The sequence below is a fragment of the Dromiciops gliroides genome, chromosome 1, assembly GCF_019393635.1.
Source record: "Dromiciops gliroides isolate mDroGli1 chromosome 1, mDroGli1.pri, whole genome shotgun sequence".
NCBI classification, from domain to species: domain Eukaryota; kingdom Metazoa; phylum Chordata; class Mammalia; order Microbiotheria; family Microbiotheriidae; genus Dromiciops; species Dromiciops gliroides.
This window is the reverse complement of record NC_057861.1, coordinates 79,106,841-79,119,511: the sequence shown is the minus strand read 5'-3', so window position 1 is coordinate 79,119,511 and position 12,671 is coordinate 79,106,841. Positions and strand designations below refer to the sequence as shown.

The following is a 12,671-nucleotide window of genomic DNA, read 5'->3' as shown; positions in this document are numbered from 1 at the left end:
ACAGGTGCGGGCGTGTCTAAGCTGTGCTGGGGAGGAGTTAGTGTACGGGCTTCCGAGCTCCAGAAATAGGCAGTGATTTTTTCCCCCTCCCTCTTAACTTTCAGGAGATGATATTCATTGGGGATTCCTTACATTTGACCTACCTGTTGAGGGTCCCCTACCCAAGCAATTTAGGGATCCCAGAAGCCTAAGATTTAGCACAAAGGGACCTTAGGGATCCATCCTGAACCTTTTATAGATGGGGAACTGAGGCCCTGATCAGTGAGGTGAAGTCAGGAGGAGTGGTGGAAATTCTGGGGCCCACGGTTACCTTTCCCATCACAGGGGATCAATGGCCAAGGAGCTCAAGCCTGGGATGAACAATGTGGTTCTCTCTGGGTTGCTTTTGAGTTGGGGATGGTCTCCCGGAGATGAGCTAGTTCGCCATCCTGGAGGAGATGCTGAAAAGCAGCATGAGGTCTGCTTCTCACTGGACAGCTGCAGAACACAAAAGTTACAGTTTAGCCAGTCTGGGTAATAGAGAACAGCATGATAGTTCACAGAATTCAGGGGGTGAAATGGGGAAGTGGGGGGGGGGCAGGAAAAGTGCTTGTTTAACCATCCTGAAGCTGGGCCAGCCCTGGAAGGTAGCCTTGGAGGGAGGATGGGAAGGACAGTCTCTAAGGCTGCCTAAAGACTGGTTGTTATTTATCATGGTTGTTATAAGGGACAGGGTAGGAATTTTCTATTGGCTGGCCAGGCTGAGTCCAGGGAACCTGGCATGCTTTTGAGATAGTTGTGGGGCACAAATACAAATGTGTTGGCTCACCGACCTTATTTCAAACTGTTCTGTGAAGAAAACATTTTTGTTGTTCAGTCATTTTCAGTCATGTCTGATACTTTATGACCCCATTTGGGGTTTTCTTGGCAAAGATACTGGAGGGGTTTGCCATTTCCTCTTCTAGCTCATTTTACAGATGAGGAAACTGAGGCAAACAGGGTTAAGTGACTTCCCAAGAGTCACAAAGCTGCTAAGTGTCTCAAGTCAGATTTGAACTCGGGTCTTCCTGACTCCAGGCCCAGAGTTCTAGCCACTGTAGCCCATGGAAATGAACAATAGAGCAAGAGATTGCCATTTATTTTCTATTTAAGTACCTTCCCTCTTCCCAGTTTGGCACCATCCCTCCAGAGTTGGTGTTAGCAGGAAACAATTGGAGTCTGGGAAGTAGCATCATAAAGATGTACCCTCTGGCTCTCAAAATGAAAGAGGTTGCTTTCGAAGGGGAAGATGGTGTGGGACAAGAGGCTGTCCAAAAAAAAAAAAAAGCATTGCTTTCCCCAAAAAAGGCAGGGATGGCTAGGACTCTGTCCAGGGTCACAGAGCCAGAGTTCAAAGCCAGGTCCTTGGACTCAAAATCCAGGGCCCCTCCGGGAATGTGGTGCCATGTGTATCCATGTAGCTGTGTCTTGTGTCTGTAGGCCTTGGCCCTTTGGGAATGGGGAGCTGTCACAGTGATATTCCCCACCCACTGGCTTTCCCTAGAGAGAAATCAAACCACAGAATTTCAGAATAGGAAAGAATCTTAAAGAACTTCTAGTGTTAAGCAGAGCAAAACAGAAAGAAATGAAAGGGAAAAGTGGGAAACTCTCCCTAGGCACCAGATACTATGCTGAGCATGTAGCACACAAATACAAACAAGAAAGCTAACCCTCACCTCACGGAGCTTACACTGGAGTGGGGGAAGACAGCAGGAATCCCCTCTTCAGCATCCCCTGACAAGGGGATGTCATCTAAAACCTCTGAGTGAAGACCTCCAGGGATTATAGAACTCACTGCATTACCAGGGCAAGACTTTCTGCTTCAAGAGAGCTCAGGTTATTCAGGAACAGAACCATAGAGCAGATTCTGCTCCCTCCTAGTCCTTCCCCCTGGGACCAAGCAAAGCAAGTATAATCCTTCTTTGTAACAGTCTTTCAAATGCTTAAAGATAGATACTTTTTGTCCTCTTCCTTCTCCTCCTCTCACATGCACACTCTGTAATTGTATAAGTAGAGGAGATGGGGAATTAGACCAGGACTGGGAGTCTTAGGGATGTTTCTTCTGGACATCTGCCACTGATCTCCCCCCACTTAACCACAGTGTCCTCGCATTAGCCTTCACTGTCTCCCTCCCACCTTGGATGAGGGTGTATGGCATGATATATGGGGGTAGGGGAATAAGAGGATGATCAAGGAATTCCTACTGTGTTTTGTTGTTCAGTCATGTCTGATTCTTTGTGACCCCTTTTGGGGTTTCTTGGCAGAGATACTGGAATGATTTGCCATTTCTTTCTCCAGCTCATTTTACAAATTAGGAAACTGAGGCAAACAGGGCAAAGTGACTTGCCTAAGGTCATACAGTATGTATCTAAGGCCAGATTTTGAACTCATGAAGATGAGTTTTCCTGATTCCAGGCCCAGTGCTCTATCTTCTTCCCCACTATGGTATAGAAAGAACCTGAGTCAGCCAGAGGATCTGGGTTCTGATCCCACCATGACTACTTATTACCTGTGACCTTAGCTAAGTCCCTTAACCTTCTAGGACTCTCTTCATCTATTTAAAACAGACTAAGAATACTTGTTCTCTGAACTTCACTGGCTTGTTATGATGAAAGTTCTTATTAAACCTTCAGAAGGTATTGCATAAATGTGAGCTGTCTGGGTTGTTTGGTTTTAGAACCAAACAAGGTCACAGAATTGACCTTGGGAGAGAAATTTCCACTCTGGGCTTCAGTTTCCCTCTCTGCAAAATGAAGGGGTTGGAATTCTGGAAAGCAATTTGGAACTATGTCCAAAGGGTTATGGGACTGTGCATATGCTTTGACCCAGTAATACCACTACTAGTTCTGTATCCCAAAGAGATCATAGAAAACGGAAAAGGACCCACATGTACAAAAATATTTATAGCAGCTCTTTTTGTGGTGGCAAAGAATTGGAAACCAGGGGAATGCCCATCAATTGGGGAATGGCTGAACAAGTTGTATATGAATGTAATGGAATACTATTGTGCTGTAAGAAATGATGAACAGGCAGATTTCAGAAAAACCTGGAAAGACTTAAGTGGACTGATGCTGAGTGAAGTGAGCAGAACTGGGAGAGCATTGTACACAGTAACAGCAACATTGTGCAATGATAAACTGTGATAGACTTGGCTCTTCTCAGCAGTGCAATATGATCCAAGACAATTCCAAAGAACTCATGATAGAAAATGTTCTCCACATCTTCAGAAAAAAAACCTGTGGTTTCTGAATGCAGATTGAACCATACTGTTTCTTCTTTTTGGTTGTTTTTTTTTTTTTGAAGTTCTCCCCTTGTGTTCTAATTCTTCTTTCACAATATGACTAATGCAGAAATATGTTTAATGTTATTGTACATATATAACCTATATCAGATTGCTTTCTGTCTTGGGGAGGGGGGAGGGAAGGAAGGGAGGCAGACAATTTGGAACTAAAAATTATATGAAAAGAAATGTTGAAAACTATCTTTGGGGCAGTTAGGTGGGGCAGTGTATAGAGCACCGGCCCTGGAGTCAGGAGGACCTGAGTTCAAATCTGTCCACAGACACTTGACACTAGCTGTGTGACCCTGGGCAAGTCACTTAACCCCAACTGCCTCACCAAAAAAAAAAAAAGAAAGAAGGAAGGAAGGAAGGAAGGAAGGAAGGAAGGAAGGAAGGAAGAAAGAAAGAAAGAAAGAAAGAAAGAAAGAAAGAAAGAAAGAAAGAAAGAAAGAAAGAAAGAAAGAAAGAAAGAAAGAAAGAAAGAAAGAAAGAAAAAAGAAAACTATCTTTACCTGTAACTGGAAAAAAATAAAATACTTTTATGATAAAAAAAAATGAGGGGATTGGAGGCGACAATCTCTGTGGTTCCCTACCATCTTACCTAGGCTGCTTAGTCTATGCTCTTCTTTATGAGTAATCACCTAGGAGGAAGTAACAATCATAGAGACTGAAAAATAAGGAGTAATGATGGACAGAAACAATCAGCAAGAACAATGGGGAGAGTGACAAAAAACTGGGAGAAATAATAAGGGGAGAAACAATTAGAAGAATAAAAATAAAACGGGGGTGGGGGGGCAGCAGGGAGCATGAGTAACAATGTCTGGGCTCAGAACTGGGCACTTTAAGGAATTCCTGGAGTTCATAGGAAGCTTCCTGGGATGTCTCAGGGCTTCCTAGTCTCATCACCCTGGGGAAGGGAAGGGCAGTGGCAGACAGGCAGCATTTCAATCATGTGACTATTTCATTTTCAGGTGCTTAACAGAGAGCCTGACATAGCAGACACTTAATAAATCCTCTTTGATTGATTGACTCAAACCCTCAGTTCCTTGACCAGGGATAGTGAGGACAATCTAAAATTAAAATCAATCAATAAGAAATTTGTTCCTCCCTTCCTCTGTGCCCAGCCCTAAACTGGGAATTGGAAAGGACAGTGGGGGAAAAAAGCCACTGGTCCTTGATTGGAAGTCAGAACACCTGGGTTCTAGGCCCACTTCTACCTCCAAGTATCTTTCCCTCTCTAGGCTCCAGCTTCAACCTATCTGAAAAAGAAAGGTTTGGACTTGGTAATCAAACTCTAAGCTTCCTCTTTGATAACCTCCCTAGGTTCCCTTCTGATCTAACGTCCTATGACCCTCTGTTCTGTTTCAGATCCTCTGGGCTTCATAGCTAGAGGAAGGGACTGGAGAAGGAAGAGAGAAGAAAAAAGTCAGGCTTGGGCAGGGATCAAGACCTTACTCTGTCTTGTAGAGCCAGTCCTACTGAATACTTAGGCTGTAGGCAGCTAGAAGCACTCCCCAGAAGAGTCCTCCCTAATCAACCTTGAGTCACCCAACCAAGGTGGCACACCCCAGGCATCGAGTCACCTTGTGCCACTCATACCCAGTTATCCCATCAGTCAGGGGCTAAATCAAGTTTGGGAATAATAATAATGTTCATTTCTAGCTTTAAGTTTTATTAAAGTTCTTTTTTTAAAAACAGCCCTTGCAATAGACTTAGCTCTTCTCAGCAATACAATGATCCAAGACAATTCCAAAGAACTCATCATGGAAAATGTTCTCCACATCCAGAAAAAAGAATTGTGAATTCTGAATGCAGATTGAACCATGTTTTTTTCTACTTTTGTTTTTGTTTTTTTCTTTTTTGAGGTTTTTCCATTTTGACTCTTCTTTCACAACATGACTAATGTTTAATGTGATTGTACATATATAATCTATATCAGATTGCTTTCTGTCTTGGGGAGGGAGGAGGGAGGGGAGGGAGGGAGGGAGAAAAATTTAGAACTAAAAATCTTATGAAAAGAAATGTTGAGGGGGTGGCTAGGTGGCACACTGGATAAAGCACCTGCCCTGGATTCAGGAGTACCTGAGTTCAAATCTGGCCTCAGACACTTGACACTTACTAGCTGTGTGACCCTGGGCAAGTCACTTAACCCCCATTGCACAGCCCCCCCCCCAAAAAAAAAGAAAAGAAATATTGAAAACTATCTTTACATGTAACTGGAAAATAACAAAATAATTTTATGATTTAAAAAATAAATAAAAATAAAAACAGCCCCATGAGGGAGGTAGTAAAAATATTATACCCACTTTACATCTCAGAAGACTAAAGTCAAAAGGGAGGCAGCATAGTATAGTGAAAAGAATGCTGGATTTGCTGTTAGGAGAAAAATGCATTCAAATCTGGTCTCCAGCTCTCACTAGTTGTATGACCTTGGGTAAGTCACTTAATTTCTAAATGTCTGTTGTCATATCTCTAAAATGAGGATATTAGTACCTACCCATACTACTTTTCTCACTGGGTTATAGTAAAGATCAAATGAGATAATGTATGTAAACTTTGTGCTTTGTAACCTTAAAGCTATATCTATATCTGTTATTAATGTTGTTAGGGCATGAATATTCACAGGCTTCTGAAGGAAAGTTCTCCAGTTCCCCTCCCTTTTCTAAAGATTTCTGGAAAGAGCTCTAGGTCTATGTGTATATCTCAGCCTAGCCGCCCTGAACAAGAGTGGAAATATAAACAGAAAAGTAGCTGAACTGCTCCCGACCCCCACATCCCTCAAGACTCAATAGGAACCTCTGACCAATGGAAGAGTCACCTTGCCTGGGCAAGATATGGGGGAGGAGGTAATAAGAGGGTGCTTGGAACTATGCCTAAAGCTATCCTTTGTTGGGAGGTTGGGGGGTGCTATGTAAAATACAAGGAGTAAGTAATCCAAGAGCTCTCCTGGCCCTGGATTTGAGATTCCCCCTAATTTTACTATTGCTCAACTGTTGGAAAGGTGGCACCATCTTCTGGGAAGAACGTGCAATAGCCGGAGAATTCAAGTGAAGCTGAGGACAGAATGGGGTAGTGAATGACTTCTGCCAGGATTAGAAGCTTAGAGGTCATAGCAATACATAGCCAGGGATACATGCTGGGGAGCAAAGATGTAGGGGAGGTGAAGCTACAATGATGAACAATTGAAGGTTCAAACCCTGGCCTGGCTTTTCCCCTGGACTGAGGGCAGTACTATGAGTCATAGGGATTCTAAGAGTCTCCCCTGGGGCCAGGAGGCAAAGACCTACAAGGAAATGAGGGGGGTGAGAAGAAGGGTGATCCTTATTTTTACAGGCTCAGATGCAAGTCCTGTCTGTGTCCTTTACTGTGTAAATAAAACCAGTTCGGTGTTTGATGCCTGGTGAGCCTGAATGCTTATAAGGGGAGTTGGGGGGATAGGGCACTTCATACACTGAAATTTCCAGCTTTCACAGCAAACAAGTCAGAGTTTAGAGATCTCCAAAATACATCTGGGTTTTTTGTGTCAATAGGGAGCCTCTGACACAAGGGTTATATCGTTATTATTTCTGAGTTTCAGAGGTAATTCCATCTCTTCCCTTCCTTTTGGCTAGGAGAGCTGTGCTATCCTTCCTTTCTTTGCTGTTCCTCAAAAAACCAATACAAAACAAAAACAAAAACAACAAAAACAAACCTCTTCCCATTCTGAAAGTTTCTAAAGTGTATATTCCTCTACAATCCACTCTTACCACTCCATGGTGAATAGAGGAGCAAGATCTGAAGAAACGAAAGTCACCCCTCTTGAATTAAACATCCCTGGGCTGGGAACAACAACCAAGTCTTGGAAGACAGTTTCAAAACTGTTCTGCTTCCCTTCATTTCCTTTCCCTGGTCATCTATCCATGCACTAATTCTTTTGGTGATCCTTCTTGTAAAAGGGATATCATGATACTTGTGCTATCCACCTCGTAGAGTTCTTGGGAGGATGATGCTTTGTAAGCTAAAATGAGAGCTGGTTATTATATGAGCTATCATTCATTTGTTATCAGTCATCAATCATTTTATTTATTCTAGCCTTAGAGTAGTAGCCATTTATTGTTTCATTCATTAAATTCAACAAGTTCAACAAGCATTTGTGGCTATGGGGGAGATACAAAGAAAATATCTGGTCCCTGTTCTCAGGGAGTCTACAGTTTAATCAGATGATATGTATAGAGACAGGTATGATAGGGAGTGTGGTGGGGGCAAAGGAGAAACAAAATGTTCTAGGAAAATCTAGGGAAGGAGACATTAATTTCAGTTGTCTAGGTCAACAAAAGCAGCAATAAACACTTACTAAGTGCATACAATGTACAGATACAAAGTTGAGATAGACACAGTCCCAGGACTCACGGAACTCACAGTCTAGACAGAGAAATGAGAAACATACAGATAAGGCTAATACATGATATTATGTGATAAATGCATTAGATAGGGACAGAAGGGAAGTGTTAGCTAAAACCTGAGGGGTAAGGTCACTACTAATGGATCCTAGAGATATGAGAAGTCATGCTGGGGGAAGTAGCATTTGAATTGATCTTTAAAGAAAGAACATAGTGGATAAAGCACTGGCCCTGGATTCAGGAGGACCTGAGTTAAAATTCGGCCTCAGACACTTGACACTTACTAGCTGTGTGACCCTGGGCAAGTCACTTAACCCTCATTGCCCTGAAAAAAAAAAAAGAAAAGAAAAAGAAAGAACATATAGAAATTCAACAGGTAAATAATTATTTTAAAGGACATATCAGACTTTAGACTTGCAAAATGCATAACTCCTTTGATCCTCACAATGATGCTGTAAGATATTAGAGGTATTATTATCCTCATTTGACAGATAGGTAACTGAGGCAGGCTGGCTCAGTATTTGAACCCAGGTCATTTCTGACTCCATGTCCAGAACTCTTACCATCATACCACTCTGCCTCTCAAAAAGAAAAACAAACCTGAAGAGATGGAGAGGGTAGATATTCAGGCTCCTAGGGAGCAGCAGTTGAAGAGGCAACAGAGTATATATGGTGTCTTTGAGAGTCAGAGTTCACAATGTGTGGAAGGTAGTAAAATTAAATGAGACTTGAAAGAAAGGGCAGTGTCAGATTTTGAAAGACTTTGAATGGCAACCAGAAGATTTCAAACATGACTCAGAAGACAACAGGAAGCCACTGAAGATTTTTTGGGCAGAGGAATGACATAGATCTATGCATTAATCTGGGAGAGGTGTAAAGGATGGACTGAAAGGTGGAGAGTGTAAGGTTGGTTATTGCAATAATCCTGGTAAATAAATGGTAATGAGGGTGGTGAATACTGGGTTGGTGAATAAATTAATGAATTCATTAGACTGTGAGCTCCTTGAAGGCAGGGTGTATCTTTTGCCTCTTTTTTTATTCCCAGTGCTTACCACTATGCTTGGAACATAGTAGGGACTTAATAAATGTTTGTTTTGTTTTTGGTTTTAGGCAATTGGGATTAAGTGACTTGCCCAGGGTCACACAGCTAGTAAGTGATAAGTGTCTGAGGTCGGATTTGAACTCAGGTACTCCTGACTCCAGGGCTGGTGCTCTATCCACTGTGCCACCTAGCTACCCCAATAAATGTTTAGTGACTGATTAATGAATTAATAAAAACATTAATTAAGCACTTACTATATGCACAGTGACAATACAGATAAGATGGGGATGAATGGGACAGACATATACAAGGAATCTCTAGGATTTGTTACTTGATTAAGCATGAGAAATGAGGGAGAAAAAAAATTTTCAAAACCTAAAGGCATGGATATGAGGCACACAGACAGAAAACATAAGGTCAGAAGGAGCAATAGGTTTAAAGGAAGAGATAGTGAGCTTCTGTGGGGAGAGTTATAAATTGAGTACAACTGTAGGAATGCAGGACAAAGTTTGCCAGCTTCATCATGCACCAGCTTCATCAAGTCGTACTAAGTGAGATTAAGGTCATCAACATGACCCTAGTTTTACATGCCTGGAACATGATGAGAGTGGAAAAGAATTTATTCACCCAGGTGAGGGAATTGAATGAACCACACTGACTCTCTCTGGTGACTTAATCTGGGTCTAGCTCAGTTCCCTTTCTGTTCGATGATGGGTCTAGTCCAATTTCTGTCTAGTGAGAAAGCTTTGTTCAATTGTGGGAACTGCCAGAAAATTTTATTGCATTGTTTGAACCTAGCACTTCGTGGCTGGGAAGCTGGGCCACCTCTACCTACTGCTTAGAGACCCTTAACTAAGGATGTAGCTTATGCTGACCAGAAACCCAGTCAAATCCAGACTCATGCAAGTTTTCTCACAATTAAAGATCTCAAGCAACCCTTGAGACTGGCCCTGTACTGGTCAATCAGTTATTGTTTCCATGTTCCTTTAATTGAATACAGACACTTGGGGGGAATAGGACACAGTCTTTTTTTTTATTTCAGGGAATTCCACATGTTCTCTCCCCCCACCCAAACTTGGAAAGTCTCTAATCTTTCTTCCAATTAGAAATCAGATCACTTAGGTTTGTATCCTGGTTAATTGTTTTCTTTTAATTAATTGGTCTTATTTTATTTTTTTTTTGTAGGACAATGAGGTTTAGGTGACTTGCCCAGGGTCACACAGCTAGTAAGTGTCAAGTGTCTGAGGTCAAATTTGAACTCAGGTCCTCCTGAATCCAGGGCCAGTGCTTTATCCACTGAGCCACCTAGCTGCCCCTTGATTTTTTAATGCATAAAAATGTCTCCCCTTGTATTTGATGTCCATTGCCAAACCTGAGGGGACCTGGTCCCAACTGCATTGCTTAATAAATCAATATGCTCAGAAGCTTGAATTTTTGTTTCCTGACATTTCATCTTTCACCCACCACATAGGTGCCCTGGGGTACGGAAAGAGAAGCAAAGCATCTCAATAGATCAGTTGGACTTAAGGAATTCTTGCTGTGCTGACTAGGTATAGGTGGCACAGTGGATAGAGCAGTGACACTGTAGTTGGGAGGACCTGAGTTCAAATTTGACCTCTGACACTTACTAGCTGTGTGATCCTGGGTAAGTCACTTAACTTTGATTGCCTCAAACATCCAAGGCCATCTCCAGTCATCCTGATGTATATCTTGCCAATGGACCCACCCAGATGGCTCTGAAGGACAGAGTGAGGTTGGTGACCTTGCACAGCCCTCCCTCATAAATCCAATTCACTGAAAGTCATGACAGCACCTTCTGATATCATGGTCCTTTTTGAGAACTAATGACAAACAACAACAAGGTACAGGTGTGAGTTGGCCTCAAACCCCCCCCAAACAAACCCTGATGTAGTCCGGAGTCTATGCACTCAAACTCTTTTCTGTCTGGCTCTATTTCCCTTCCCCGACTATGTCTCTGTGTCTCTCTGTCTCTGTGTGTGTCTCTCTCTGTCCCTCTGTCTTTGTCTGTCAGTCTGTTTGTCTCATGCACACACACACACACACACACACACAGCTTTCAACATTAGAAAGTCTATTTACCAGGTGAAAATTAATCAGAAAACCAGCAGATGGCAGCAGTCCAGAGAATGGCACAACCCTGAACAGTGTAGAAAGTCATACAGTTAAGGGTAGTTCTTTAGGGAAGCAGCAAGGAAGAGAGATGCTCTGGTTAGCCCATGGGAGTTGTTCATAAGGGCAGCTAGGTGGCACAGTGATTGGCTGTGGAGTCAGGAGGACCTGAGTTCAAAGTTGCCCTCAGATACTTGACACTTACTAGATGTGACCCCGGGGAAGTCACTTAACCCCAATTGCCTCACCAAAAAAAAAAGTTCATGTTACACATGTTCCTTTTCCCATTAGTAGCCTGTACATCTGTGGAGGAGTGCATATAGGGGATTTTCTTTGTCATTTACCCTGCTGAAAGTAGAGGGCTGGCCTCAGAGCCAGGAAGACCCAATTTGTAGCCTAGCTTCTGATGCACACTGACTGTGTGATCCTGGGTAAATCATTTCAATTCTCAATGCTGCCAGGCACCTTTCTAGGACTATAGATTGCAGCACTAATGAGTGTCTGAGGCCAGATTCGAACTCTAGTACTTCTGACTCCAATCTAACATTCTGCCCACTGAGCCACCAGCTGCACCCAAAAGGGCCTTGACAGGATAGAATGTTGGTCCAAATCAATTAAAACAACTTAATCAGAATAAATGTAGAGGTGTATATGTGGGTAGAAAAGTTAATTTCATAAATACAAGTTTGGGAAGGTATGACTAGATGAGCAGATCTGAGAATTTTATCAGGCTGTTAATTCATTATAAGTCAACATTGTGATATGGCAGCCAGGAAATGATTGCAATCTTTTTTTTAAAAGGAAATGTTATTTTATTTTCATGAAGATCCTCCCTTTTTTTCCTTCTACCTCCTCCTCACGTTGAGAAGCTAATGGTTTTTTTTTGCAGGGCAATGAGGGTTAAGTGAGTTACACAGCTAGTAAGTGTCAAGTGTCTGAGATGGGATTTGAGGTCCTCCTGAATCCAAGGCCAGTGCTTTATCCATTGTATCACCTAGCTGCCCCCAAGCTAATGTATTCTTAGACCACAATAAGAAAGGCACAGAATTCAATACCACATCTGTAGCAATAATGATAATAATATCTAACATCTATATACTATTCTAATGTTTTACAAAGCATTTTATATATCTAATTTTAAAAAGTAATTGTTACTATACCTACTTGAGTATGTATATTAGTCCTTCTGGAAAGACCTACATGAACTGAAGCAGAGTGAAATGTACTGTATACAAAATAACAGCAATAGTGGGGGATGATCTGCTGGGAAGCATGTGGTTATTTTCAGCAAGGCAATGATCCAATATAACCCTGAAAGACTTATGAAGATTGCAGCCCATCTGCATAGAAAGAACTGATAGTATCTGAAAACAGATGGAAACACATTAAAATTTTTTTTTCATTTCCTCTTTGACAATTCTTTAATCTGAAGTTTTGGGTTTTTTGACTGTTTTCTCTCACAACTAGTTAATATGGGAATTTTTCCATGACTACTCATGTATAACTTATTTTGAATTGCTTGAGTTCTTGTGGGTGGGGGGTGGGACCGATGGAGGGGGGAAGAGAAGTTGGAACACAAAGTTTTTTTAAAATTGATGTTAAAATTTTGTTTTTACATATATTTTGAAAAATAAAATTCTATTCAGAATTAAAAAAATTTTTTTAAGTAATTGTTAATATCTTTTGTTTTTTACATCTCCTCCTAGAGAACTATTATAATAAAGAAGAAAAAAGTTCCACAAAACTAACCAATGTCTTTAAAAAAATCTGACATTATATGCAGTATTCCACTCCTTTGGTTTGGTTCCCCACCTTTGCAAAG

The 12,671-nt window shown here is 41.7% G+C and overlaps 1 protein-coding gene across 1 annotated transcript in view; it reads right to left on the bottom strand.

The window, feature by feature from the left end:
• Positions 1-180: 180 nt before the first annotated feature.
• The window catches only part of NAPRT (nicotinate phosphoribosyltransferase), a 33,123-nt gene continuing 20,632 nt past the window's right edge, over positions 181-12,671 (bottom strand). The window contains exon 13 of the mRNA XM_043975943.1: positions 181-477. Coding sequence (XP_043831878.1) covers positions 319-477 — 159 coding nt within the window. The 3' untranslated portion in view covers positions 181-318. The remainder of the gene's footprint in view (positions 478-12,671) is intronic.